Below are 27715 nucleotides of genomic sequence, written 5' to 3' on the forward strand. Positions count from 1 at the left end.
CCAGCTATATAATCCAACACTTCTGCTTCTTTGGCATGTCCAAAGCATTAGTGCAAAAAATTGATGACGTTTGTTCAAAATAAGTTTTAAATTTATTGCTATCCCGCTAATTCACAAACACTTGTATATTCTCTAGCACATACAATATCTACAGGTGAAATTATGATTTTTCTATAAGATAATTTTTAAAAGTCATGTACTCAGTTCCTGAATATTCTTTTTAAATTGAGGGCCAAAAGCTCTAAAACTTTTTTGAAGGCTTAAAAATTAATAAATTAGAGAATAGGACTGGATAGTGTTCCCTTTAGCAATGACACTCATAAAGAGTTACTTAATGAATAACATCATGGGAAGGGTAGATTATTCACTGTTGATTACACACATATTTTTAAAATTAAAGTTCCCTCCTACTTTACTTTTTAACATTAAATATGTTAACAGTGTCCAGGGCAATTCTTTAAGTCAAAGAATTCCTAAAAGGGGGTTTCATAGGCTTTGGGTCTCATCACTAAAAATTATATAATACCATGAACATTAGTTCTCCCAAATAAAATATTTTAGACAGGTATATATCATATATTTATGGAACACAGAAACAGAAACAAATTAAAGCTAACCATACTTTAGGTTTCATTCCCCTCTAAAACTGCTTAGCTTATATTAAACTGCTATTTCTTTGTTTCACCTACCATTCCCGGGCGAGCTTCTTATAAGCCTTTTTAATATCAGCCTGACTGGCTGTTCGGCTGACCCCTAGGACTCTGTATGGGTCAAAATCCAACGCAGAGAGAATTTGCAGGATCAGAACCAGAACTATCAAGAACTGCCAGGAAAGGCTCAACTTTTTCACTTCCATTTCTCTTCCTTTCCAGAGCTGAAATGACGGAAGAGGCAATAAGTTTCAGTGGTAGAAACCTGCACAATCTTGTTTTTTAGGTAAAGGTATAAGATATACAGATGAAAAACAAAACAAAGATACTCTGCAGGAAGTGTCAAGCTGTTTGACCATATTTTTTAAAATTAACAATCTTGCTACTATTTTTGAATATCACAAATAAGACCTACTATAGATGAAAAGATGAGCATTAAGAATTAATAGCAAACCTCCAGAATCCTTGGATTAGAAAAGCTTTAGAAATGACTGAAAATGAATGAATGAAGAAATAATAAGCAAATGTGGGAAAACATACATAGGAAAATCAAGGCGACTACATCTCAAATACACTATTGCACTTATTCTGACAATAATAGTTAAGCTTAAAATACGTGGCTTAGGAATACCTCACTGAGTACATGCTAAATAAATTCATGAAACCATAAGATTTACCATGTGCAAAACTACAAAATGAGACAGTTGTGATGTTCTTACGGGTTAAACAACGACAAATATGAAAGTGAAATACTCTCAAAAACTGTGGGGTTATGACTTAGTAAGCTCCAATTCTCTTCTTTCTCACCATGCCCACTCAAACAAGAAAATGAGCAGCTGCTCTTGAATCATTAGCATATGGTCATTATAAATGGAGATCTCAGAAGAGAAAAAGCAGGGAGAAAAAATTTGGTTTTCCACGTGAAGAGGGATTAATGGCAAAAAAAAAGTAGACCAGGCATGGTCTTCAAATGTTAAATCTCCATTTCTGGTGAGTGTAGTGACTGAATTCAGTGTGGGTTTTGGAAATAATCCTGGCTGGTTAACGAATAAGATAGTGCTATATTGCGCGGACATTTACACTCCAGGTTTACGATCTTTGAGATATCATACAAAGATTTTTCAAGGACCATATTTATCTGGACTTCTCATAAATTACCAAAGTTTTAAGGTTCAAGGGTGACACCTTACTTAAGGGGGTCAAAGCTGTAACAGCGGTGGATGTTGACAAGTGGAAGTCTAAATGCTGCATGGGAGTCCTCACGAAATTGACTACACTGACGGCCAATGTTTGGGACTGCGTGCATGCTGACTAAAATCCTAAAACAAACCAATTTCTTCCTTGTTAAGGCAACTATAACCTATTCTCATAACACGTACAGCGCGCTAAAAATCGGGAAGGCGATGTAGCTACTGGTTTAGCACATGGGCTCTGGAATCAGACTAAGATTGGGACCCGTCCTCCATCACTTTATGACCTTGGGCGAGTTACTTAAACTTGCTAAGCCTCAGTGTCCTTATTCATAAAATGGGGGTGAATAATACCACCCTGAAGGGATCACTATGGGAGTTAAACGTATGTAAAGGATTTACTGAACACAGGGCCAAGAGTCAATAAGTGTACTTATGATCAGTATTTTTTCTACCATGCAGTGCAATCACTGTCTTATTCAACTGTGTTAGTCGCCTCCAGCTGGAGGGCCCAAGTGCCGGGGAGCTGTGAAGTTCTTTGGCTGACAGCTCGACCGTGCCGGCCTCAGGGCAGGAAACAACCTGCCCAACAGGTAGGCTGCCGCCTTCGGGCAATATCCCTGGACCCGGCAGCCGCTCCCAGAGACCCGCTCCGGGTCTTGGCCCCGCCTCAACCTCCCTCCGGAGGTCGCAAACCTCCAAGAGACAGCTGCCTCCCCCGCCGCCCCCCGAGAGCCCTGGGCCAGGCCCTGTCGGTTCCCGGTTCCCCCCGGGCCCAGTGGGGACCAGGAAGGAGGAGGAATTGACGGGAGATCCCTGCGTCTGCCTGGCCCTGCCGCATCCGCGGCTCCGCGCGTCACGCCGGGACGGAGTTACCGGGAAAGGGCACCGGCCTAAGCGGCTGCAGCGTCCGTGCTCCAGTTAGTCCGTCAAGCCAGGAGCCTCCAGTCCACACCAGCGCTCGCCGGGGCCTGGGGAGGGGAAGGAGGAGGGGACAAGCCGGAGGCGAGTCACGTGACACTTAAAGGCTTGGCTCATCGAAGGCGCGCACTGAATAGGTCCAAGGCTTCTGCTTTGCGAATCTGTTTTGACCCTTGCCACCCGCCGTCTGCGCGTGGACCTGGCGCGGTTGCCATAGGAACGAGGCGCGCTCTAAGGCTGGATCCAAAGGGATGGTCGTGACCAAAGAGGCCAAAACGTGCCTCCTAGTGAGGCGAAGTCGCGATGCATGATGGGATGCCCAAAAGACCTCCCGGTCTAGGGAGGAGTTTCCACTCCTACCAGGAGATGGCCCTCGTCTAGCAACAGTTGCTAGGGTGGGGAAGCAATAGCTGGTCCCTGTTCTCTTTAACCGTATTCATAGAATGCTAGAGTGTCAGAGTTGGAAGGGACCTTAGGGATCTTTTCTAGTCCAACTCCTCCATATGCTGATGGGGATACTAAGGCCCAGAGAAGGACAGGGACTTGCCCAAGGCCTAGACTCCGGGACTCCTAAACCCATTTACCAAAAAGTGAGCTCCACCTAGAATGCACCAAGCCCTGCCCTTAGCACGGGAAAGGGATATGTGTGTAGTGGTGGTGGTGGTAGTGGAAGAGTCACAGGTGAATGAGGTAAACTTTCATTGAGCCAATGAGATAGTTTCCTTGGGTATTAAAAAGAGATTTGATATCCCCCTGCTCTGTTTTTATTTTTTTGATCTCCTTTGCATTTATCACTATCTAACATATATCTTTTCTTTGTATTGTTTATCGTCTGTCTCCTCTCACTGGAATGTAAGCTTGTAAGGGCAGGGCTTTTTGTTGTTTTGTTCACCTGTATCTTCTTGGTGGCTGCACAGACCTCAGCACAGATAGGATCTCAATAAATATTTGTGGAATAAATGAATGAATGGGTCTGAGGTATTGCTGCTCAAGAGAATACATTCTAAGGCGGACTTGAGTCAGGTTCAGGTTTAAATCCTGCCCGCCTCTGCCACATACTACATCTGCGACTTTGAACGTTGACCACTTCCTTGAGCCCCAGCGTCCACATCTGTAAAATAAGGGAAAAGAATAGTACTTCCCTGGTAGGATTGTAGTCAGGGATAAATGAGATAATGCAATATAAAGTGGCTAGCACAATGGCAGGGGCTTAGCAAATGCTCAATAAACAGGAGCAGTTATTTTTGAAATGTGGAAATGAGCCGTACAAACAGGGAGTTGAGAGGACTAGATTTCTGCCAGTTTTTTTTCTTTGTGGGAGGTGCTGGGGTAGGAGGGAGAGAAGAAGGGAATGGAAGACTGTGTAATGTGGGCTTGTGTGGATGAGACACGGGAGTCTGGAACACTAAACTACGAGATCTGGGCATGGAAGTGGGGCAGGAGAATTATGGTTGTATTGTGGGCACGGGAGAGGGCTAGATGGCAGCCATACCTGGGAAGGGGTTGAATGGGGCGGGACAGAGCATGGCTCCAGGCATGGCTGTCCTCTTACCAGCACTGGGACTCCCCCCGAGTATGTAAAAGCGGAGCGATGGTGAATTCTGGCTAAGGGCTGGCAGCGGCGGTGCGGGGGTGTGTCCTGGGGGCGGGGCAGTGACGCGGGGGCGGAGCCTAGAGCGGGGTGGGGCATCGAGGGTGTGTCCTGGGGCGGGACAGGGCTCGGAGGCGGAGCCTAGAGCGGGGCGGGGCATCGGGGGGTGTGTCCTGCGGGCGGAAAGGGCGCAGAGGCGGAGCCTAGTTTGGGAGGTGGTGCGGCGGGCTGGCCTGGGGGGCGGGACCTGGGGGGGGCCAGGGGAGACGTGGGGGCGGGGCGCAACGCGGGGGCCTGTCCGGGGGCGGATCTTGGGGAGCGGGCGGGGCGCGGCGGCCGAGGCCCGGAAGCGGACGGAGGCGGCCCGGGTCCCCGTCGTCTGCCCGCCATGGACGAGGCCGACCGGCAGCTCTTGCGGCGGTGCCGGGTAAGGCTGGTCGGCGAGCTGCAGGTGGACCCGCTCTGGGACGCTCTGCTGACCCGCGAGCTCTTCACGCCCGACATGATCGAGGACATCCAGGTGCGCTCCCGCCCCCGCCCAGCCGGCGTCCCCCCCGCTTCCCCCTCCGCGCGCAGACTTCATGTCACAGATGGGGACAGCGAGGCCGCGCGGAGAGGGTTGCTGAAACCACAACATGACTTAATGGCCGAGCTCCTGCCCTCCCTCCCCGGTCCGTGCCACCCAGTACCCACCTTTTTAGGAAACACTGTGTGCGAACCCCGTTTCCCTCGCGGCGTCGAGCCCACGAAATCGGCCAGCGGAACCAACAATCCCCAACACCTCTTCGAGGGCTTGTAAACTGATTCCACGCCCTGCACCATCAGAGTACACTGTTAGCTGCTGCAGCACCGTGCTTCTTGTCAGGAGGGAGGCATGTGTGTTTTTTCCTCCTCTAGCGTGGAGGTTCAGGGCACCCACTTGGGGGTCAGACTGCCTGGCACTGTGTCTTTGAGCAAGTCACTTTTCCTCTTTGAGCCTCAGTTTTCTGGGCAGTGAAATGGGGACAACAGTAGGATTGTTGTGAGGGCTAAATGAGATAGTGAAACAGTATAGTGTCAGGCACAGAGTTAGGGCTCACGGTATGGTGGCTGGTTGTGCCCTGTCTCCTTTGGCTAGCCCTTCTTGTGTTAAGTTTATGTTTTGTAAGGGGTTTGGGGGATGAGGGCCCTATGCAGGTGATGAAGAAAATAATGAGGCAAACATTAGAGGTTCTATTTAAAAGCACTTCATGTCTTTGTCTTATTTGCCCCTCACCACCGGCCTGTGAGGTGAGGAGGGTCCAGGAGGTATTTCCTACCACGAGGTGCGTTGGGTCTGTGTGGCTTCCTGGAGGCCCCTGGCCAGTGCCCTGTCGGCTATTTGAAGGCAGAATGTCCAGTTTCTGCATCATCCGGGAGCTTGGCCTGACCTGCTGAGGAAGTCCTTAATGGGACAGGTATCATATGGAAAATTGCCAACGAATAATAACATTAAAAGAAGTCTTATGGGGGCCGGCCCAGTGGCTTAGCGGTTAAGTGCGTGCGCTCTGCTACTGGCGGCCCGGGCCCGGAACCCCGGGGGCACACCGACACACCCCTTCTCTGGCCATGCTGAGGCCGCATCCCACATACAGCAACTAGAAGGATGTGCAACTATGACATGCAACTATCTACTGGGGCTTTGGGGAACAAAAAAGGAGGAGGATTGGCAATAGATGTTAGCTCAGAGCCAGTCTTCCTCAGCAAAAAGAGGAGGATCAGCATGGATGTTAGCTCAGGGCTGATCTTCCTCACAAAAAAAAAAAAAAAAAGAAGTATTATGGGTGCCTGCTGTGTTGCCTGTACTGAGTGGAAATGGTTTGAGGCCATATCCTGGCCTTCAGGTACATTCACAGGGGTCACAAACTCAAATGCCCACGGAGGCCCCATGAATGGGCAGTATGACAGGCAGCTCCCCAGCTCCAGCTGAGCGTGGTCATACCAGAATGCTGGTCTGGTGTTGCTGGACTTGTCATGTTTTTAGAGAAGCTGGAAATTTTGATTTCAGTGTCAAATTCCCTGATTTTTTTTTTTTTAAATTTGTTAAATTTATTTTTTATTTTTTTTGTGAGGAAGATCAGCCCTGAGCTAACATCCATGCTAATCCTCCTCTTTTTGCTGAGGAAGACTGGCTCTGAGCTAACATCTATTGCCAATCCTCCTCCTTTTTTTTTCCCCCAAAGCCCCAGTAGATGGTACTATGTCATAGCTGCACATCCTTCTAGTTGCAGTATGTGGGACGCGGCCTCAGCATGGCCGGAGAAGCGGTGTGTCGGGGCGTGCCTGGGATCCGAACCCGGGCCGCCAGTAGTGGAGCGCACGCACTTAACCGCTAAGCCACAGGGCCGGCCCATCAAATTCCCTGATTTTAAATGTTAGCCACAAATTCAGAATTTTTAAAGAACGTCATTTGTACAACGGGCTGCCATTTTGCTACACCTGGTATGGCGGAGCCACACGGATCTGGGTCCTCATCCTGGCTTTATTACGTATAAGCAAGTTGCAACACCTTTCTGTAAAGTGGGGATAGTTGTAATAATTGTAATTTAACCCGTTAAGGTTATTGAGGGGGACTAAATGAAATGATGCATTTAACACAGTGTCTGAGTGTTCAGTAAATGTTGAGAGAAATGAAAACACCGTGATCCACTTGCAGAGAAGTGGGCATGGAGCTGTTTTGCTAGTGAGCGTTATCTTCTCAGTGCCACTGTAGGTCTGCTGTTCAGTATAGTAGCCATTAGCCACATGTGGCTATTTCGATATTAATCTGAAGTAATTAAAATAAAAAAACTCAGTTCCTTAGTTGTATGACCCAAGTAGCCACATGTGGCTGCTGGCTACCACATCGGACAGTGCAGATAAAGAATGTGTCCATCACCACAGAAGGTTCTCTTCGACAGCGCTGCCATAGGATGTTTGAGGACAGGGTGGAGTCTCATCCCTGTGGGTCTGAGGAATTTGCCCAGTGCTGGGTCTCAAAGGATGACCAGCAGGTAACCAGCATCTCCTCCTGCTCCCACCCTGCTCCTTGCCTCAGTGGCTGGCCCCGCCATCCCGACACCTGTCAGCCTTAACCGTTCCTGCATCTTCACTGTCCACCCAACCAATGCCCAAGTCTGGTCGATTTTCCCTCTGTATTTCTCTGGTCTGTCGTCACACTTCTGCACCATCTTTACTGCCACCCGACCTGGCTGTGGCTCCCTCCCTTCCATTGTCCACCTGCCCCCAGGGTGATTTTTCTAGAAGGCACATCTGACTCTGACTCCCTTCTTAAAACTCTTCACTGGCTCCTCACAGCCCTCTTGGCATGACCCTGCAAATGCCTCATCCCTCACTACTGTTCCCCACCTCTGCTTACATATCTCATTTCTCTGAATTCACTGTTCACTTCCTAGTGTTCCCTGGGGTCTCAGCTAAGACATCCCCTCCTGGAGGCCTCCCTGACCTCCTCCCCCAGGGCTGAGTTGGGTGCCCCTATACCCTCCCAGTCCCATGTGCTTTCCCTCCTGGCGCTTCTCTCCTGGCGGTGTCACTGTTGATTTGTCTGTTTGCATCCCCCACCAGATGTTTGCTTCTTGAGGACTGAGACTGTTTGCTGCTGTATTTTCAGCACGTAGCAGAGTGCTGGGCACATGGTAGATGCCTCCAAAATACTGAATGAATGGATAAGCAAAGGCAGGCGAGTGGCGTACACTCAGTGCACCTGCAGGCTCAATTTTTGCCTATGTGCCTGATTGTTTAGACCTATGATATACGGGAAATGGGGGGACAAGGTGAGAGTCATAGGAAAATGCGTAGGTAATAGTGCCATGTCTTTCTTTCCAAACAGCGGGCAGGCTCTGGATCTCGGCGCGATCAGGCCAGGCAGCTGATCATAGATCTAGAGACTCGAGGGAGTCAGGCCCTTCCTTTGTTCATCTCCTGCTTAGAGGACACAGGCCAGGACACGCTGGCTTCATTCCTGAGAACAAGTAGCCACGCAGCAAAGTGGAATCCGGAGGCCGTCAGAACCCTGAACCTCATGCCTGTGGTGCTCGGACCAGAGTTGCTGAGAGAGGTGAAGCAGGATCCATTGAAGCCGACCCCAGGAAAACTCACTCCAGTGGTGGTGGGGCCAGAGGAGCTCTGGCCAGCCAAGCTCAGGCCAGAGGTTCTCAGACCAGAGGCACCCAGGCCAGGGGACATTGGTTCTGGAGGATTCAGTGATGTCCGTGAGTACCAAGAGAGTGTTGGTGGGTGAGTGTAACGAGCTGTCATTGGGGAGTGACCACTGGTCCAGCGGGCAGGCTGAGATTCAAAATTTAATTTTGGTGTTTTCTTTCTGAGTACTCATAGAGGATGGGTGGAATATTCTGGAGGTGTTCAGGAAAGCCCTTCCTGTGAAAAGCATATGTTGAAGTCTCTTTTGGATGTCGCAGGTTTTGATCAGTGTTTCTAGATCAAGCTATTGTTTAGGATTTACGTTTGGGTCTGTGTGGGTAGTGTGCACTAGCCCAGGTCTGGGTGCAGGAGAGAGGCCTCTGCCTGTCAAGAGTCTGCCCTCTGCTGGCATGGTACACATCCTTCCCTCCCAACAACCCTGCAAGGCAGGTATCGTTAGACCCATTCTTGTCGATGAGGAAACTGAGGCTCAGGGAGGTTACATAATTTGCTTGCAGTCACAAAGCTACATCCAGTAAAATGCATAAATCCTGAGTACAGCTGGATGATTTTTACCAACGTGTACACACAGATAACCAACCTCTAAATCATCAAGATACGGAACATTGTGGTGTTCTGTAAGACTCTCCTGTGCCTCTTCCCAGTCTATTCCCACTCCCCTCCACCCAAAGTTATCATTATTCTGATCTCTATCACCATAGATCCCTTTTGGTTGTCCTCTAACTTCACTATAAATGAAATCCTAAAGTTTGTACTCTTTGAGTCTGGTTTCTTTCACCATCATTATATTTGTGAAATTCACTCATGTTGTTGTGCATATCAGTAGTTTGTTCTTTTTCATTGCTAGGTGGTAGTAGTTCCTGTTCTGAATCATCCACAATTTATTTAACCATTCTGTTGATAGACATGTGGGTTTTCAGTTAGTGCTTCGTTTCCATGGCAGCACGTGGAGATCTCGCACCTCTTATGTCATGGTTGCCTAGTGGACCATTGTGTGGTATGGATGCTAATGATGATAATAATAGTAATGGGTAACCTTACTGAGTGCTAACTTTTTGCCAGGCATTGTTTGGAGTGCTCACATAAATGATTTAATTTAATCTTCTCTACTCTTTTGTAAGGTAGGTGGTACAGCTTTCCCATTTTACTGTTGAACAAAGTGAGTGACAGATTGAGAAATGACTTGCCCCAAATCACATAGCTAGTGAGAAGTGGAAACAGGAGTGCAGTCCAGGCTTCCCCATTTTGTCTGCTCTGCTGTCTAGCCTCACGTGTGCCTTGCACTGTATTTTATTTATCCAACCCCTGTTAATGGACATTTGTGTTGCTTCTGCAATGGCCTTGCATGTGCATCTGTCTCTGACTGGGGATACGTTTCTAGAAATGGAATTGATGGGTTCAAAGGTAAATGTACCCATCTGATAGATGCTGCCAATTTGTACTTCAAAAATTTGCCATTTTATAATCTCACCAACCATGAGCAAACGTGACCATTTTTCCACACTCTTGCCGACGAGTATTAACACTTTTTCCCATGTGATGGGGAAAAAGTGAAATCCATTTTCTGTGCTGAATAACTGATTTTGGACAACCCATAAAAAAGCAGAGAAACAAACATGATGAGGGTCTAAGGAAGAAAACTGTTTCTGGAATTGTTTGTATGCATTATTATCCTACTATAAGGAGGCAGACAAAATACAAAGTCCAACTATTATCTGGTTTGGGGAAATATTAATTGGAGTCATTTAGGACCAACATTCTGGACTTGAAGCTTCCTGTTCTGTTGTAAAGTACTTTGTTTCCTGTTTGTTGTGAATATTTATTCCCGGGGGAGCTTAAATCTGAAGGGTAAATAATAATATCAATAATAAGATCCACTTCAAATGTCTGTATTACTTTAGAGTATACACAGTGCTTTTTCAGGTCATCTAAACCACCCTGTGCAATGGTAGACAGGGCAAGCCCCTCTGTTATTATACCCTATTTACAAGAGGGGAAGCTGGGCTCTGAGAACAACACAGTCATAAAGTGAGTTTAAGTGCAGAGCTAAGACTCTGGCCTAGGTCTTCTGGCTTAATAGAGTGACTGCCTCATTTACCTGATCTGCTGAAAGGTATCCTTTTAGGTATTGGGCCTTAGTTTCTCAAGGTAGGTTTCATGGTGACCTACAAAGGATCTTTGTTACTTTCTTCCTTCTGATAACTTTGGGCTTAGTTTATTCTTCTCTTTCTAGTTCCTTGAGGTTTACAGTTAGGTTGTTTATTTGAGATCTTTCTTTTTTCTTAATGTAGGCAATTATTGCTATAAACTTCCCACTTAGAACTGCTTTTGCTGCATCCCATAAGTTTTGGTATGTTGTGTTTCCATTTTCATTTGTTTCAAGATACTTTTTGATTTCTCTTTTGGTTTCTTCTTTGACCTATTTGTTGTTCAGGAGTGTGTTGTTTAATTTCTACATATTTGTGGATTTTCCGGTTTTCCTCCTGTTATTGATTTCTAATTTCATAGCACTGTCATCAGAAAAGATACTCATGCCTTTTGACTAGAGAATTTAATCTGTTTACATTTAAAGTAATTATTGATAGTAAGGACTTACTAATGCCATCTTATTAGTTGTTTTTTGGCTGTTTTGTAGTTCCCTTATTCCTTTCTTCCTCTCTTGCTGTCTTCCTTTGTGAATTGAAGATTTTCTGTAGTGGTATGCTTTGATTCCTTTCTCTTTATTTTTTGTGTATCTACTGTAGGTTTTTGCTTTGTGGTTACCATAAGGCTTACATAAAACATCTTATAGATATAACAGTCTATTTTAAGCTGATAACAACTTAACTTTGATCATATAACTCTACCCTTTTACTCTCCCCCATTTTATGTTTTTGATGTCACAATTTACATATTTTTATACTGTGTATCCATTAACAAATTATTGTAGCTATGTTTATATATAATACTTTTGTCCTTTAACCTTCATAATAGAGTTAAGTGATTAATACTGCACCATATTACAGTATTAGACTATTCTGAATTTGACTGTATACTTAGCTTTTTCAGTGTGTTTTATATTTTCATATGTTTTCATGTTACTAATTAGTATCCTGTCATTTCAGCTTAAAGGGCTCCTTTCAGCGCTTTTTCTAAGGCAGGTCTAGTGGTGATGAACTCCCTCAGCTTTCGTTTGTTTGGGAAAATCTTTCTCTCTCTCTCATTCCTGAAGGACAGCTTTGCTGGGTAAAGTATTCTTGGTTGGCAGTTTTTTTTCTTTCAGCCCTTTGAATATATCATCCCACTCTCTCCTGGCCTGCAGGTTTCTGTTGAGAGATTCACTGATAGCCTTAAGGGAGTTCCCTTATATGTAAGGACTACATATATGTAAGGACTTTTTCTCTTGCTGCTTTTAAAATTCTCTCTTTGTATTTGATTTTAGACAGTTTTATTGTAATGTGTCTTGGAGAAAATCTTTTTGGGTTGAAATTGTTTGGGACTATGAGCTTCATGAACTTGGACATCCAGATCTCTCCCCAGATTTGGGAAGTTCTCAGCCATTATTACTTTAAATAACCTTTCTGTCTCTTTCTCTCTCCTTCTGGGACTCCAGTAAGGCATAGATTGTTTTCTTTTAATGATATCCCATAGTTCTCATAGGCTTTCTTCACTCTTTTTCATTTTTTTTCTCTTCTGAATAGATAATTTCAAATGACTTGTCTTCTATTTCACAGATTCTTTCTTCTGCTTCATCAAGTCTGATGTTGATGCTCTCTATTGCATTTTTTAATTTTATTTCTTGTAGTCTACAGCTCCAGAATTTTTGTTTCCTTTTTTAAAATAACAAGACCCAATTCAATGATTTTAACATGAATACTTTTTAAAAAATTAATTTTTTTTTTTTTGGTGAGGAAGATTAGCCCTGAGCTAACATCTGTTGCCAGGCCTCCTCTTTTTTCTGAGGAAGATTGGCCCTCAGCCAACATCCACGTCCATCCTCCTCCACTTTATATGTGGGACGCCTGCCACAGCATGGCTTGATAAGCGGTGTGCAGGTCTGTGCCTGGGATCTGAACCCGTGAACCCGGGGCCGCCAAAGTGGAGCGTGCAAACCTAACCACTCTGCCACCAGGCTGGCCCAATTAATTTTCTTTTGTTGTTTAGTTCTTTTTTATTTCTCTCTCTGTTAAACTTCTCATTTTGTTCATGTATTATTTTCCTGATTTCATTGAATTGTCTTTCTCTGTTTTCTGGTAGCTCACTGAGCTTCCTTTAAACAATAGTTTAAATCACAGATTTCCATTTCTTAGGGCTCAATTACTGGAAAATTATTGTGTTTCTTTGGTGGCTTCATGTTTCCTTGATTTTTCATGTTCCTTGAAGTACTGAATTGCTCTCTTCACATTTGAAGAAGCAGTCACCTCCTCTAGTCTTTACTGACTGGCCTCTTCAATGCATCCAATCTCGGATTTTTTTTTGCTCCAGTGGTGTGTTAGAACTTCTCCACTGGACTCCTGGACTTCCACAAAGGACCTCTCATTGGTGGGTGATTGTCAAAATCGGTGTTCTTTGTGGGGGAAGGCAGTAGAAAATTCTTATTCTGACATTTCCACTCTCTTACTTTGTCGATCATTACTGCTAGTTGGGGAAATAAATAAATTCCTCAGTACTGAATAATGGTTATATTTCTGGGGTGCAGTGGAATTTTGGAAATGAGCAATAGTTGCAGAATTAAGGCTGTGGACTGATAGGAGTCTTCAGGCTAGGTAAAACCATTCCTAATTTAAAAAATGGGATGTAAATGCTTTTCTGGGGTGGCTTTTAAACTGGCGAGACAATAGTTCCCAACAAGGGGAACTCTGAGCAATGACTGTCACCATCATTGGATCATGAGTGTAGGCTCCAACACGACTTGGAGGTAGCCACCATGTTCTCTTTGTTTAAAAAAGAAAAAGAATGTCTCATAACCTTATAGCTGGCAGCTAGTTGACTTCTTGCTAATTGAAATGAAAACTCTTTTGACATTGAAGGAAGATGACCAGCTTTACTCATGTATTCATTCTGCAAATATTTCCTGAGGACCTACAGTGGATTCCACAGAGAGGGGGCATCTGCTCTCCTGGAGCTTCCCTTACACCTTTCTGTTCTAGAATGTCACATAAATGGAATCACAATGTATATGATCTTCTGGCTTTTCTTACTTGGCATAATGTTTCCAAGGTTATCCATGGTATTGCTTGTTATCAGTAGCTCATTCCTCTTTAGGCTGTGTAGTGTTGTTCCCTTGTATGGCTGTATCACAATTTGTTTATCTGTCAACTTGTTGATGGACGTTTGGGTTGTTTCCAGTTGTGGGCATTATGAATTAGGTTTCAGTGAACATTTGTGACCAAGTCTTTTTATGCCCATTGCACTCATTTCTTTTGGGTGTATACCTGGGAGTGGAATCGCCGCTCAGTGGGTGGGTGTGGTTTAACTTTATTAGAAACTTCTGACCGGTTCTCCAAGGTGGCTGTGCCCCTGGACCCCCACAAGCAGTGCGTGAGTGTTCCCGTGTTCCCGTTCCTCCGTTTCTGTGGGGGCTGTCCTCACAGAGTCCCTTGCCCCTCCCCTGTTGGACCTTGACATTCACATTTTCCTTTTCTCTCTCTCTCCAGGTGCTCAGGAGAGATGGAGGGGAAATGCCAATTTGGTGAGTCTGCACGTGATTTGGGGCTGGTTGTGTTGGCTTTGGGCCCTTCTGCTCTCCCCTTCCCAGGTCCTTCCCTGCAGCTCTGTCGGGAGCCCAGGGAACCCAGCCCAGCTGGAGGGAGGGTCCCAGGCCCCCTAGAGCTCCCTGACCCCAGCACAGCTCTTTCTGGAGCAGATTGTCCAACCCTGCTCTTTCTTCATCTGTGAAGTCAGGAGGTCAGACCTAACGAGGGGTGGGCATCAGAATTGGCTGTGGCACCCAGTCCAGACCGTCACTCACTCTCTCATTTGCAGCATTTGTTATGTGACTCCTGTGTGCTAGCCCTGGGCTCTGTGCTGTGATACCTGGGAACAGACCACTTGTGTTTCTAGCCTGATGGAGCCATCAGCCTAGCAGAGGCCAGTTATACACAAAGAAATATATAAATATGAATAGTGTTAAGTACTGTAAACAAAAGGAACAGACTGCCATGAGAGAGCATTACAAGGGAAACATTAAGGAAGCAGTGAGGGTGCGCCTGGGCACGATTCTCAGGTGCTCCCCGGACCAGACGGTCTGTAAGGTCCTTTTGGGGTGAATGTCTATGGGTGTCAGATTTCTAAGCTAGCAGCTCCCGTCCCTGAATACTGCGATGGGAGCTACTCTTCCCTCCCAGGTTAAGCTATTTGTACATCACACAGCTAGTGCTCTCCCCAGTCTGTTTCAGTCTGCTTGCTTCTGCCTAGAATGCTGGGTGTAGACCCTTCTACTCCTTCAGAGACGGGGCAGATCCCATTTTCTGACCCATCTCTCCAGACTGTCAACCACATGAGTGAAAACCAGGGAGTCACCTTCTCTCCTGGGGAGTGTTGTGAGTCCCTGGTTCACATTGGTCCTTGTGACTGGACAGGCATACGTTCTGGACGCGGACCCCTGTGGCCACTGTCTCATTATCAACAACGTGAACTTCTGCCTCGAGTCGGGGCTCAGCACCCGCACCGGCTCCAACATCGACTGTGAGAAGCTGCAGCGGCGCTTCCGCCTGCTGCATTTCGTGGTGGACGTGAAGGGCGACCTGACTGCCAAGGTATGGTCACTGTCTGTGGAGAGAGATGGGGCGGGTGAGGCAGTGTCCTGCAAGGGACCCCCAAGGCAAGCGACTCCCCAAGGCAAGCCCTCAGGTCTGTAGGACTGTGTGTGGGAGGCAGTGGGGCTTGCCAGTTCAAGCTTCAAACTCAGAGACACCTGGGATGAGGACCTGGTTGAGGACTGGCTATCCCGCCACCTGCTGTGTGACTCCTGAGCCTTGGTTCCTGGTCTAGGTAGTAAGATAGTACTCACCTCACAGGGTCATTTTGGGGATTCAATGAACAGTGCCCAAGCATGGCACCTTTTCCCCAGGAAAGGTGGCTATTTTAGCTGTTATGACCCTCATTACTTCATTATTGGCCCTGGGAGCAGGGACGGTGCTCTGCACAGGCCTTCGCGTGGGCCCAGGACGGGGGCCTGGTCTGTCAGTGTTCTGGCTCACCTGCAGCCTTCTCTTGTAGCAAATGGTCCAGGCGTTGACAGAGCTGGCGCGGCGGGACCATGGTGCTCTAGACTGCTGTGTTGTGGTCATCCTCTCTCACGGCTGTCAGGTAGGAGTCTCAGCTCCTTGGGCCGGTGCTGGGGAAGGCTGCATAGAGAGGCTGTGCAGGAGCCCCAGCCCTTCCCGTGTCTAAGACACCCTTGGCTTTGTGGGAAGAGCCATGGAGCCCTTTCCACCTCCCGTTGTTTTCTTGGGAGCCATCTGGCCCTCCGAGGAGTTGGTCGCTCCTCCTGGGTGGCGCAGTGTTCCTGGAAGAAGCCATCTGGGAGAGGCAGAGAGGAGACAACCTCTGCTGACAAAGCTCCTGCCCCTGCATTTTGTTCAGAGCTCCTGCCTCGGTGGTGCTGGGCATTGTTCCAGGCCCTCTGCTGCTGGCTGGGAGTCAGCACACTGGGACCCTCTCTGGGCTTGGCCACATGTGCTGGGTCATTGTGGCCAAGCCCCTCCTCCTTCCTGGGCCTCAGTTTCCTCATATTTTAAGTTGAGGGGTTGGACAGATCAGAGATTACAAGCTGGGGGCCTTTAGTCCCCCTCTGGGTTGCAGTGTTTTCAACACTGGCAACTTTTACACAAAAATCAGGATTTCCAGCTTCTCTTGAAAAACCACAAAGATCTGGCCTTATCAGGCCAGCATCCTCACAGAGAAGACTGGGGCCTGTAGCTGGGCAGGGCTGCCTCTTTGGTCCTTTCATTCACGGTGTGGCCCTGGACCGGCAGCGTGGATCACCTGGGAGCTCGTGAGAAATGCAGACTCTCAGACCCCACCCCAGACCTCTTCATTCAGAGCCTGCACCTTAACGAGATCCCCACGCACATCAAGTTTGAGAAGAATTGACCTCGGGCAGCAATTCTCAACGTTTAGCTGCATCAGAGGTACCTGAAGGACCAGATTGCTGTCATCACTACCAGGGTTTCTGATTTAGGAGGTCCGGTGGGTTCCAGGAATTTGCATGTCTTACAAGTTCCCAAGTGATGCTGCTGCTGCTGCTGGTCCAGGGACCACACTTTGAGAACTGCTGATCTGCAGGAAGCTGGTGGGCATTCTCCAGTTAGGCTGTCTGGCCCCTATAGGCATGTGAATTTGAGAACCAACCTGCCCTGCTAAATCAGCCTCATGCCCCTGGCTGGGACCTTCTAAATGCTTGGCCCCCACAAGGCCTCTGAACAGGCTGCTGGATTCCTACCCCAACTTCTTGATTTTGTAACCAGGATTCTTGGTCTTTTAGGCTAGCCACCTCCAGCTCCCAGGCGCTGTTTATGGCACAGATGGCTGTCCTGTGTCCGTCGAAAGAATTGTGAACATCTTCAACGGAACTGGCTGCCCCAGCTTGGGAGGGAAGCCCAAGCTCTTTTTCATCCAGGCCTGTGGTGGGGGTAAGCAGGTCCTCAGCCTCCCCGCGGACGAATCTAGTGGGAAAGGAGCTGCCACCGACTTCCTTCTCTACCCTGCCCCTCACGATGTCCAAAAGGTCCCTCCAGGCAGTCAGAGGGTCCCAAACATGGTCACTGGTGTCTGAGTGGCAGCACCTCCATCTGGCTAGAGTAGGCCTCAGCTTTGACCGTCTTTAGAGGTCAGAGTCTTCCATCTCAGTGCAGTAGCATTAGGGGCTCATTTAACTTGGTAACTTCAACTCTAGAGACGTGGGAAAAACAGAGCAGAGGGGAGAGAAAACAAACTCTCTTATTTTCCTTATCATCATTCCCCCAACCTCCATCAACCCCCTTTCCATTATCAAAGAGAAAGGGAGGCCAGAGCTGAATTAATGATTAGAATTCCCAAGGGCCCAGAGACTGGGGATTTCAGTAATTTTTAAGGATTATTTGGATTGTTTGTAGTTTTGCCACATGCCCTGACTTTAAACCTAAGCCCTATTTCACTGTTACCTGGTTTTGTTATAAAATAAAAAAAGAGGGAAGAGAGAGGAACATTGTGTGTCCTGGATTACGGGACATAATGGCAGAGGGGGGTAACACTGGGAATTCTGTCCCAGGGAGTCAGTCCCCTCTGCCCAGGGCTCTGCAGGGGCGGGGATGCCTGAAAAGCATATCAGTTCCTCGCCCTCAGCCTGATCTGCCAGAGGGGCGGGCAGTGTTACACGGTCGAGCTCTCCAGCTTCCCATGTAGGGGCTGTCCAGGCCAATGATTTGTAACATGGACACCTGTGGCATTTGCTGCACACGTTCGTCTGTCCCATACTATTCCGCGTTGGTGGGGGTGGGGTGGGGGGTTGTCTAGGACAGCAGGCTCTGGTCACATGATCATCCAGTAAGTGTTTATTGAGCACCTGCTGTATTCACCAGGCTGTGTGTCAGGTGCTGGGGATCCAGGACAGACAGGGTCTCTGCCTCCTGGAATTTATAATTGGACTGGAACTGCATTAAGTCACTGTCATGACCCATGCCCATAACTTGGCCATGAGTGACTGAGAACACTGGGTTAAATCCTGGGTCAGCTCCTTACTCCCTGCATGACCGTGGGCCAGTTACTGTCTAGAAGTCTCGGCTCGTGGGGATAATTACAGAGCCTACCACACAGTGTTACTATGATAATATCTCATGCACGAATTAGTGCATGTATAGCGCTTAACACAGCACCTGGTTCCTTTTCATAACTGCAAAGCTGCCCTCCCCCCTCCCCCAACCCCAGAGGACCCAGTCACATAAGTGCCCCACCCCCCCATCACCAGCTCAGTTGTCTCAGAGTAATGGTGACAGGAAGGTGGCTGCTGCTCTTGGGGTTGTAGAAACCCTTTCTAACTCATCTTTGTTCTTATGATCCAAAATGCGTGGTCAAGTGATGGTCTTACTCTGAGGCGCATGGTCCTTCTTTCTCCCTTGAATCAAATGAAAGACGAAGTGGGCAAGGGCATTATGAATGAAGGGCGAGCTGGGATGCTAGCTTTCTGGGAAAGTTACAGTTAGCTGGTCTTGCAGCCCAGTGCCCACCCCACTGTCCATTCTCAGTAGCAAGGAAGATCTCTGGTGTGACTCTCTGGACTCCTTAATGGGGCCTCCTTGGTGATCTGGCCCAGGCCACTTTGCCTCCTAGAGCCTGGCGTGCTGTGTCCGCCCCAACTCTGCTCAGTCTTCCCGGGATGTCACAGGCTCTGGCTTGCTCTTCAGCCTTTCCCTGTGCCATTCGTCTGCCTTGTCTCCTGGCCAGCTCTTAATCATCCGTCCTTCTGGTTACAACTTATTGTCACCCCCTCCAGGAAGTCTTCCTTGCACAAAGTCAGGGTGAGCTGGCCCTTGTGCTCCTGCAGTCCCTGTTCTTCCCCTGTCATAGCACTTTCTCCTTGTCTTGAGAGGGTTTCATCCCCTGGTCAGCTCTCCGAGGGCAGGGCCAGGCATGTCTGCCCTACAGCCAGGTACCCAGCGTGGCACAAAGCTTACAGTATGGTTGCATCTTATGTGGATTCTTATCATTTCAATTTGAAATACAACCATATAAAAATAGCTGTGAGCAAAATTAAAGTACTGTAGACTCTGCCATTAAAAAGAAAAGAAAACAACTCACTGGGAGCAGCAAGATTCCAAAGCTGGAATGCAGTCAGTGAGATGCCACCTTTGGGTCCCTGCTTAGCCCCGCAGGCTGCGTGACCTTGTGTTTAACACTGTTGCCACATGGGGGCGCCACTGTCAGCTGAAAACAGAAATGCCGAAATGTCGTGTTCTCTATCAGTGTGCGTAGAGAGGGTGTCCTGTTGTTTACATGCATCAGAACTTCTGCCCTGGATTTTGGTGACTCTCGTGTTGCTATTTGAAAATTCACTGTTGTGGGGCCAGCTTAGCGGTTGAGTGCGCACTCCACTACTGGTGGCCCGGGTTTGGATCTCGGGCGCGCACAGACGCACCGCTTCTCCCGCCATGCTGAGGCCGCGTCCCACATACAGCAACCTGAAGGATGTGCAACTATGACATACAACTATCTACTGGGACTTTGGGGGAAAAAAAAAAAAAAGGAGGAGGATTGGCAATAGATGTTAGCTCAGAGCCGGTCTTCCTCAGAAAAATGAGGAGGATCAGCATGGATGTTAGCTCAGGGCTGATCTTCCTCACACAAAAAAATAAATAAATAAATGAAAATTCACTGTTGTTACAATTTAAAATAATTTTAAAATCCTCTGACATGTGATCCACCCTTTCATTAAGAGGTAGTGCAGGCACAGAGTGGAAACACGTGCCTCGTGGTCGGTAACTTAGGTATGGAATGTTGGTGAGTGAGTAGCGTGCTACAGCACAACACAGCATGCTCTGTTAGGGCTCCGTTAGGCTGAGCTGTTAACTTTGGGGCCACCCTTCAGAAGTTTAGAGATGGTGCTGAGAAGGCAGAAGGAAGAACAACATGCTACAGTGATTGTGGATTTTATGTGCTGAGGGAACAGCTCCTCTTCCCGCTGTATGTTTATTCTTATGAGGGAGTTAGTCTCACCTTACCGGGAGTTTTGAGTTAATCAGGCTCTTTAAGTGTTCTTTAAATGCTGTGCATTAAATGCATTACCCTGTAGGCGAGGCCTTCACATCAGATTGTAGAGGAGGATGACACACAGCTAGCATCTCCTGTCTGACCCACGCATTCTCTTTCTCCCACACTCCCCTCTCAGATCCCATTGTCTCTTCTCCGTTTTTCACTGGCAGTCCCTCTGCCCACCTCTGTCACCTGAGGCCATTCTTATGGCCTCCCCCTCTGCAGTGCCCCCTCCCCCGCTGCAGTGCCCCTCCCCCTCTGCAGTGCCCCCTCCCCCAGCTGCACCCTGTGGCCAGGCAGGCCAGCAGCAGTTCCACGCTCACATCTCAGGTCCCTTCCCCTCTTCCACTTCAAGTCATTCCCAGACACCTTAGGCAGATTCTAGAATCTCAACCGAGAAAACAAGCAGAAGCAGTGACTTGAGTAAGCCATAGCATAGTCCAGCTTTCAGATCTAAGGCTTGGGGCCTCCATGGGAAGAGGCAGAGGAGTCGAGAGGCAGAATCCTGGCTCCTGCACATTAGCTGTGAGAATGCAGACAAATTACCAAGTTGCCGTGTCAGCTGTAGGAGGTGAGAGATCAGTAGATGCTCGGGTTATTATTATGGGGCTGCCAGAACCATCTCTGTCCTGTCTCTGTCCCCTGCAGATGGGACCCTAGCTTCCCTGGGATAAGAGAGAATTGCTCGTAAGAGCTACCTTATTTGGTATTCGTAAGACAGAAGCCAAGAATGGCGATTTTTCTCCCCCTGGTTGTCTTAAAGGGGACACTGTGATACAGTGGACAGTTTCCTGCATTATATTCGCACCCCCCTACAAAAAAGAGAGATGAGTTTTATATCATTTTTTTAATCCCAGTCTCAATGTAAATTGAGGGTATCATTTTTTCAGTTTGGGCGTTTAGCTCCCCAGATAGAAGGACCCCATCTTCTTTTATGTCTTCCTCAGTGCCGTGTTGTACCCCAGGGGTACTCTGTGTGTGTCTGTGTGTGTGTCTGCCATCTGTGAGATAATCAACGATTTTAAAGAAGGCTTTGTAATAACCTGTGGAAGATCCTCGTGCTGATGTGATAAGGGAATAAGGCACGATTAGTTGAACCTGCAAATAACCAGGTAAAAACAAATCGACAAAGGACTGGAAGGAGATGCAGCTAGCTGTTAGTCTTGGTTGTCTCTGGGTGCTGCCAACACGGCTAGCCTCTGTTTTGTTTGCTTTGTTGTGAATCATTATGTTGAGATTTAATGTGTGATAGGGAAGAGGCCACAAATGTGATTAAAAAAAGCAGCCAATTCCAAAATGGCCAATGTAGAAAATATTGGTAGGTAAACTCATGAGACCGAAAGTAGTTCATGCTCATTAAAAAACAATAAAAAAAATTAAGGAGGCTAGCCCCATGGCCTAGTGGTTAAGTTCGGCGTGCTCCACTTTGGCGGCGAGTGTTCACGGATTTGGATCCTGGGTGTGGACCTACACCACTTGTCAGCCATGCTGTGGTGGCAACCCACATACAAAAAAATAGAGGAAGATTGGCACGGATGTTAGCTTAGGGCTAATCTTCCTCAAGCAAAAAAAAAAAGGAAGATTGACAACAGATGTTAACTCAGGGTGAATCTTCCTCAGGAAAAAAAAAAGAAAAAAGAAAAAAAAATCAAAATCAAAGCCTTCAGGGGTATGTAAGGGCAAAAATTAAAAGTCTTTTGCCCATGCCCGCTCCCAGTCTTGTTCCTCAGAGGCAGCCACTGTTAACAATTGGTGTTTCCTTCCAGACTTTTCTCTCTCTCTCCTTTCTGTTTCTCTATCCACCCATCATTTATATGCCAAATGGATCATACTTTATATACTGTTCTGTGACCTTATTTTGGTAACTTTTTTAAAATTTAAAAACATTGTGGTAAAATACACATAAAATTTACCATCTTAACCATTTTTAAGTATATAGCTCCATGGCATTAAGTACATTCATATTGTTGTGCAACCATCACCACGATCCATCTCTGGAACTGTTTTCATTTTGCAAGACCGAAACTCTGTCCCCATTAAACACTAGCTCCCCATTCCCCTCTTCCCCAGCTCCTAGTAACCATTCTATTTTCTTTTGGTGAGGAAGCTTGGCCCTGAGCTAACGTCTGCTGCCAATCTTCTTCTTCTTCTTCTTTTTTTTTTTGCTGAGGAAGATTGCCTCTGAGCTAACATCTGTGCCCATCTTCCTCTATTTTGTATGTGCGATGCCGCCACAGCATAGCTTGATGAGCATGTGTCTGTTCACGCTCGGGATCCGAACCTGCGAACCCCGGGCCGCTGAATCAGAGCTCGTGAACTTAACCACTATGCCACTGGGCCGGCCCCTCCATTTTCTCTCTCTATGACTTGGACTACTCTAGGCATCTCATGTAAATAGAATCATGCAGTATTTGTCTTTCTGTGACTGCTTATTTCATTTAGCGTAATGTCTGCAGTGTTCATCCGTGTTGTAATGTGTCACAATTTCCTTCCTTTTTAAGGCTGAATAATGTGACTTGTTTTTTAATCACATAAAATTTACCATTTTAAAGTGTACAATTCAGTGGCATTTAGTGCATTCACAATGTTGTGCAACCATCACCACTGTCTAATTTCAGAACTTTTTCATCACCCAAATAGAAACTCCACACCCATTAGCAGTCCCTCTCCGTTCTTGCCTCCTCCCAGCCACTGGCAACAACTAATCTGCTTTCTTCTCTTTGGATTTGCCTAGTCTGGATATTTCATATAAATGGAATCATATTATGTGGCCTTTTGCATCTGGCTTCTTTCACTCACATGTTTTCAAGGCCCATCCACATGGTATTATGTATCAGAACTTCATTCCTTTTTAAGCCTGAATAATATTCCGCTGGATGTCTAAACCACATTTTGTTTATCCGTTCATCTGTCGCTGGACCCCTGTGTTCTTCCCACCTTTTGCCTCTTGTGAATAATGCAGTGATGAACATTGCCGTACAAGTTTTTCTTTGAATACCTGTTTTCAATTCTTTTGGGTGTATACCTTGTAACTTGTTTTTATAGCTGTTTTTTAAATTTCTGCATCCCTCCCCACCCCAATTTTACTTGAGTGTGTAAAACTTTTGTTGTAGTAAAAAAGTAAAACTTCTGTGTTGGTTTCCTGCTCATGTTTGCCCAGCACTGGAACACTGGCTCCAGAGGAATCAGCTGGTCTCAGGCTGGGCAGGCTGGGTGGCGCCAAGACGCGAGGAGCAGGGGTTCTGGTCTGTGTGTTACAGCGACAAGTGGTGTCTGTCTCTGCTTCCTGCAGATCAGAAGGACTATGGATTTGAGGTGGTCTCCACTTCCCCCGAAGACAGGACCCCTGGCAGTGACTCCGAGCCAGATGCTGCCCCGTTCCAGGAAGGCCCGGGGGCCTTTGACCAGCCGGATGCCGTGTCCACTTTGCCCACAGCCAGTGACATCTTTGTGTCCTACTCCACCTTCCCAGGTGAGCGCATCCTCCCACCCAGCGGGTCCTCCCATCTGCCCCAGAAGCAGCCGTGTTGTGAAGAAGACCTGGGTGTGAGTCTTGGTTCTGCCACTTGCCACCTGTGTGACCCTGAGAAATTTACTTCACCTCTCTGAGCCTCAGCTCAGGGCGAGGCAGGCGAGGGGCCTAGGATGCAGCATTTAAGGAGGCACGCACCCTTGGGTTTGTGTGCCTCACTTGCTTCACCCTCGTCCTTGCCCTGCCTCGGTCTTGTCATCTTTAAAATGGGAATAGTAATCATACCTCAGGGGTCGTCGTGGGCGTCAACAAGGTGGCTGGCATATCACTGAGCACAGAGCCTGGCACATGGCGGGTGTGACAGGTGTCAGTTTCCTTTCTTTCTTATCCCTTGGGTGAACACTTGACTTCTCCAAGCCTTGGCCTCCTTGTTGGGAAAACAGGAATCATAATCAAAGTCACAAGGTGGTGGCGAGGATGACATAAGATCACGAATGGGACAGAGTGCAGAGACGTGGGCTGCTACTGCTGGTTGTGTAAATGGGTCAGAGTCTGGAGGTGGCCCGGCCTGCATGTGTGGGCTGGGGGTGGCTCTGTAACAGAGTTCAGCCTTTCTCCTTCCCAAGGCTTCGTCTCCTGGCGGGATACCAAGAGCGGCTCCTGGTACGTCGAGACCCTGGATGGTGTTTTTGAGCAATGGGCTCACTCTGAAGACCTGCAGACCCTCCTACTCAGGGTGAGTGCTGAGGGGAAGGAGAGGAGAGGAGCAGTGTGTCCTCCTCAGGGCCAGGTGGGAGAGAGCAAGACCCCAAGCCCAAACCAGAGGTAAAAGATGGTAACCCTCCTTTGCTCTACACCTTGGCTTGCCGTGAGAGTTGGTACTCTTGCTTCTTTTAACGTGAGATGTTACTGCCTGCGGTGCCGTATGCCCCTTACTCAAAGGGCGACCTTCCTCGGCTCCCCTGAGGTCCCCAGGCTGACACCTCCCATTCCCCCCACTGACGGAGCTGGTCCTCAGCTCCAGGGTGGGATGGCTCAGTGGCCAGAGCATGGCACCTCCTGAGGGCAGGTTGTGGGGGCTATCCCTGCACCCTTAGCCCCAATGCGTAGTCATCTACTCTTGACCCTCAAGAATCGTGAATCTGTCTTAGTATACCCCCTTCTTGGGAGGCCCAGTGAGAGGACAGGGAAGGAGGGCCAGATAGGGCCTCACTGAGTGAAGTCCCCCTCAGAGCAGTTGCTTTCTCCAAGGGTCCCCGAGCACACGTGGGCCCTTCCTGCTCTCCTCAGGTATTTCATGTCTGAGAAGGGGCTGTCAGGGCTGGGACCGCTCTCTCCCCTGAGGAGGCTCTGGCTCTGTGCTTTGCTGAGCGGAGTGGAGAAGAGCAGGCCCGCCACCTAGCACAACTCTAGGGGGCACCCTGTGCCGTGGCCCCTGGCAAGTGAACCTCAGAGGCAGCTGGGCCCTGCAGGGTAGGGGTGAGGGTGGGGGTCTGTCAGGGCTGAGCAGTGCACTCGGCTCCTGAGCCCCATCTCTGCTCAGCTTTTATTCAAGCAAACCTTTCGATATGATTTGAACTTGGTCGATTTTTGAATTGTGAAATTTTGAATTTTGAGTTTTTTAAGCTTACAGTTGAGATGTTTGTTCTCTAAACGTCCCACTCAAAGGGCTGCAGTAGGGCTGGATCAGTGGACATTCCCCCCAGCTCCTCTTTGGAATTCTTACGTCCATCAAGAGAGCTCACAGACCTCCCTCCCTGTGGTCATGTTTTCACAGGTCGCTAATGCTGTTTCGGTGAAAGGGATTTACAAACAGAGTCCTGGTTGTTTAAATTTCCTCCGGAAAAAACTTTTCTTTAAAACTTAATGAGGCCAGGGCCCCTCACCCTGCCTTACTTTTTACCCCACAAGCTTCCCACTCCAGGCCCGGCGGCGGCTGAAGCCTGGGCCTTCCTACAACTATAGCTGTCACGCTTTGAAGGGTTTTGTGGCCTGTAGAGAGTCTGCTCTTTCCCCACCGGTGGCAGACAGGCTCTTAGGAGCTTCCAAACTGGAGACAAGTGACCGGTGCTGGAGGAAGAGGAAGCGGAAGAATTCCATGGACACCATGTGGCTCTTCACCAGTGGCTGGTCCGTGGCTAGTGACCGTGGTCTGTGACCCCTGTATTTTCCCTAGAGCAGGGCTTCTCAGCTTCGGCACAGTTGATATTGGGGGCCAGATAATCCTTTGCTGTGGGGCTGTCCTGCGCACTGTAAGACGTTAGCGACTGCTCTGTTGTACCCACTAGATGCCAGCAGCACCTCCCTGAGTAGTGACAGCACTCTTCAGTGTGTCTTCACACATTGCCAAATGTCCCTTGCTGGGCCCCCACTTGAGAACCACTGATCTGTCGGCATTTTTGGCTATAAACCAACCAGCATCTCTCTTAGATCAGCAAGTTGGGCGTGACTAGAGTCTGAACAGCTGGAATCTGTGAATCCTAAGTGAAGTTTTCAAAATTATTAATCTTTCCTGTATTGCAGTATTCTTAAAAAAATAAATCTTAGGTGAATATGGACTCGCTTTTGCCTATTTCCCACCTCATTTTGCTCCCACTCTTTGTTCTTCCTTATAAAGGAGACTCTTGCTTTTCTTGAAACACTTCCCCATCTCTTATTTCATTTGACCCCCCCCCATCCCAGGAAGGCGACTGGGTGGGAACCATGTGCTCAGGGAGGTCAAGTCGCTTGTCCAGGGGAACACAGGTAACCAGTGGAGAGACCTACCCGGACCCAGGTCTTCTGAGTCCAGTCTGTGCCTCCAGGTGCCTTCCTGGCTGAAGGACCCCTGCACCTAGGGTGACCGTGCTGTGCGACAGGGAGCTGTTGGGCTTCCCCAGAGAAGGCTCCATCCCTGAGGTCTTTTAAGCTGTCCTGACCTCAGCCTGTTTCTTGCTTTTAGGGCCCTGGACATGAGGATGGTTTGGTACTGAGACTTGCACAAGATGTGATGCATGTCGTTGTGACTTTATTAGTAGTATTTTCCTTCTGTGACCTTTCCAAGTCTGAAGCAGTCCTGGGGACTTCTGGTGGTTAGTTATTTGCAATCACCTGCAGGACACACATAAGAAAATAATCAGGGTAACCTAGCAGAGCAGAGCTGTGCTTGGCAGTTCCCTGGCTTTCTCCTTCCGGGCTCTGTGCTGCTTCTGTGAATCAGAGGCTGCCGGCGATGATGCAGCTCTCGCCTGAGGATCTCCAATAACCTTCGGGAGAAAAAGATATTATCCCAGCTTTTCAGTGACCTGCTGGGGTCATCCTGTAAAGAGGGGTCTTAGCCTGGAGTCCTGTTTGGGTTTCAGGGTTGGGGGTGGTGTGAACTCCTAAAAATTATATGCCCAATATGGGAATGGGCATGTTTTTAGATTTCATTTGTTTCTCAAAGGGTTTGAGAGCCTCAAAATTGTTAACAACCACTGCTGTTTGCAAGGCCCAGTTATGCATTGTGGGTGGGGCTGTCACCTGTTTTCAGAGGCTGTGTAGCAGTTATATTTTAACACCCCAACTCTGTGATCCAGTGATGCTGCTGGATCTCTATAGCACAGATACTCAGAGCAACGTGCAAGAATGTGTGTCTAAGAATGTTTGTTGCAGCCATGTGAGAGTGGAAACTGGAATATTATTTAGCTGTTCAAAAGAATGCCATGGACATATGTGCTCACATGGAAAATGTGAGATGGTGTGAAATGAAAAAACTAAGCTGAATGGTAGGATGAGTAAAATCCTCTTTTTGGTTAGAAGACAGTGTGTACATATATAGGTATTTTATATATGCACATAAATAAAGTCCAGAAGACTACACACCAAGCTGTTAATAATTATCTCTGGGGGTGGAATTAGAGATGTAAAACAAGGAGGGACTTCTACTTTTTTACTTGATATACTCCTATATTCTTTTAATATTTTTCCAAAGAATATGTATTACCTTCTAAAATAAAAATAAAGCTGGTGAATGCTAAAGGTT

At 47.7% G+C, this 27715-nt stretch overlaps 2 protein-coding genes across 3 annotated transcripts in view; one reads left to right on the top strand and one right to left on the bottom strand.

The window, feature by feature from the left end:
- Positions 1 to 2973, bottom strand: part of DNAJC16 (DnaJ heat shock protein family (Hsp40) member C16) — a 35598-nt gene extending 32625 nt beyond the window's left edge. The window contains exons 1-2 of the mRNA XM_014783889.2: positions 2717 to 2973; positions 690 to 874 (exon numbers count right to left, since the gene is read on the bottom strand). Of these exons, the coding sequence (XP_014639375.1) occupies positions 690 to 856 (167 nt within the window). The 5' untranslated portion in view covers positions 857 to 874; positions 2717 to 2973. The remainder of the gene's footprint in view (positions 1 to 689; positions 875 to 2716) is intronic.
- A 1719-nt stretch (positions 2974 to 4692) lies between these two features.
- On the top strand, positions 4693 to 27715 carry CASP9 (caspase 9). Of its 2 annotated transcripts, none has more exons than XM_014783888.2 (9): positions 4693 to 4872; positions 8200 to 8581; positions 14168 to 14202; positions 15092 to 15268; positions 15732 to 15821; positions 16999 to 17146; positions 23533 to 23712; positions 24339 to 24448; positions 25490 to 26270. In XM_014783888.2, the coding sequence occupies exons 1-9, from the start codon at positions 4741 to 4743 to the stop codon at positions 25577 to 25579; spliced, it is 1344 nt and encodes a 447-aa protein (XP_014639374.1). In that variant the 5' UTR covers positions 4693 to 4740; the 3' UTR covers positions 25580 to 26270. The 2 variants fall into 2 exon arrangements, with proteins under 2 accessions (XP_014639374.1, XP_087302893.1); XM_087446767.1 differs by lacking the exon at positions 25490 to 26270 and adding an exon at positions 26654 to 27715 and having other exon boundaries at positions 4716 to 4872.

The sequence above is a fragment of the Ceratotherium simum genome, chromosome 22, assembly GCF_057802395.1.
Source record: "Ceratotherium simum simum isolate JZ-2026a chromosome 22, ASM5780239v1, whole genome shotgun sequence".
In the NCBI taxonomy this organism is placed as follows: domain Eukaryota; kingdom Metazoa; phylum Chordata; class Mammalia; order Perissodactyla; family Rhinocerotidae; genus Ceratotherium; species Ceratotherium simum.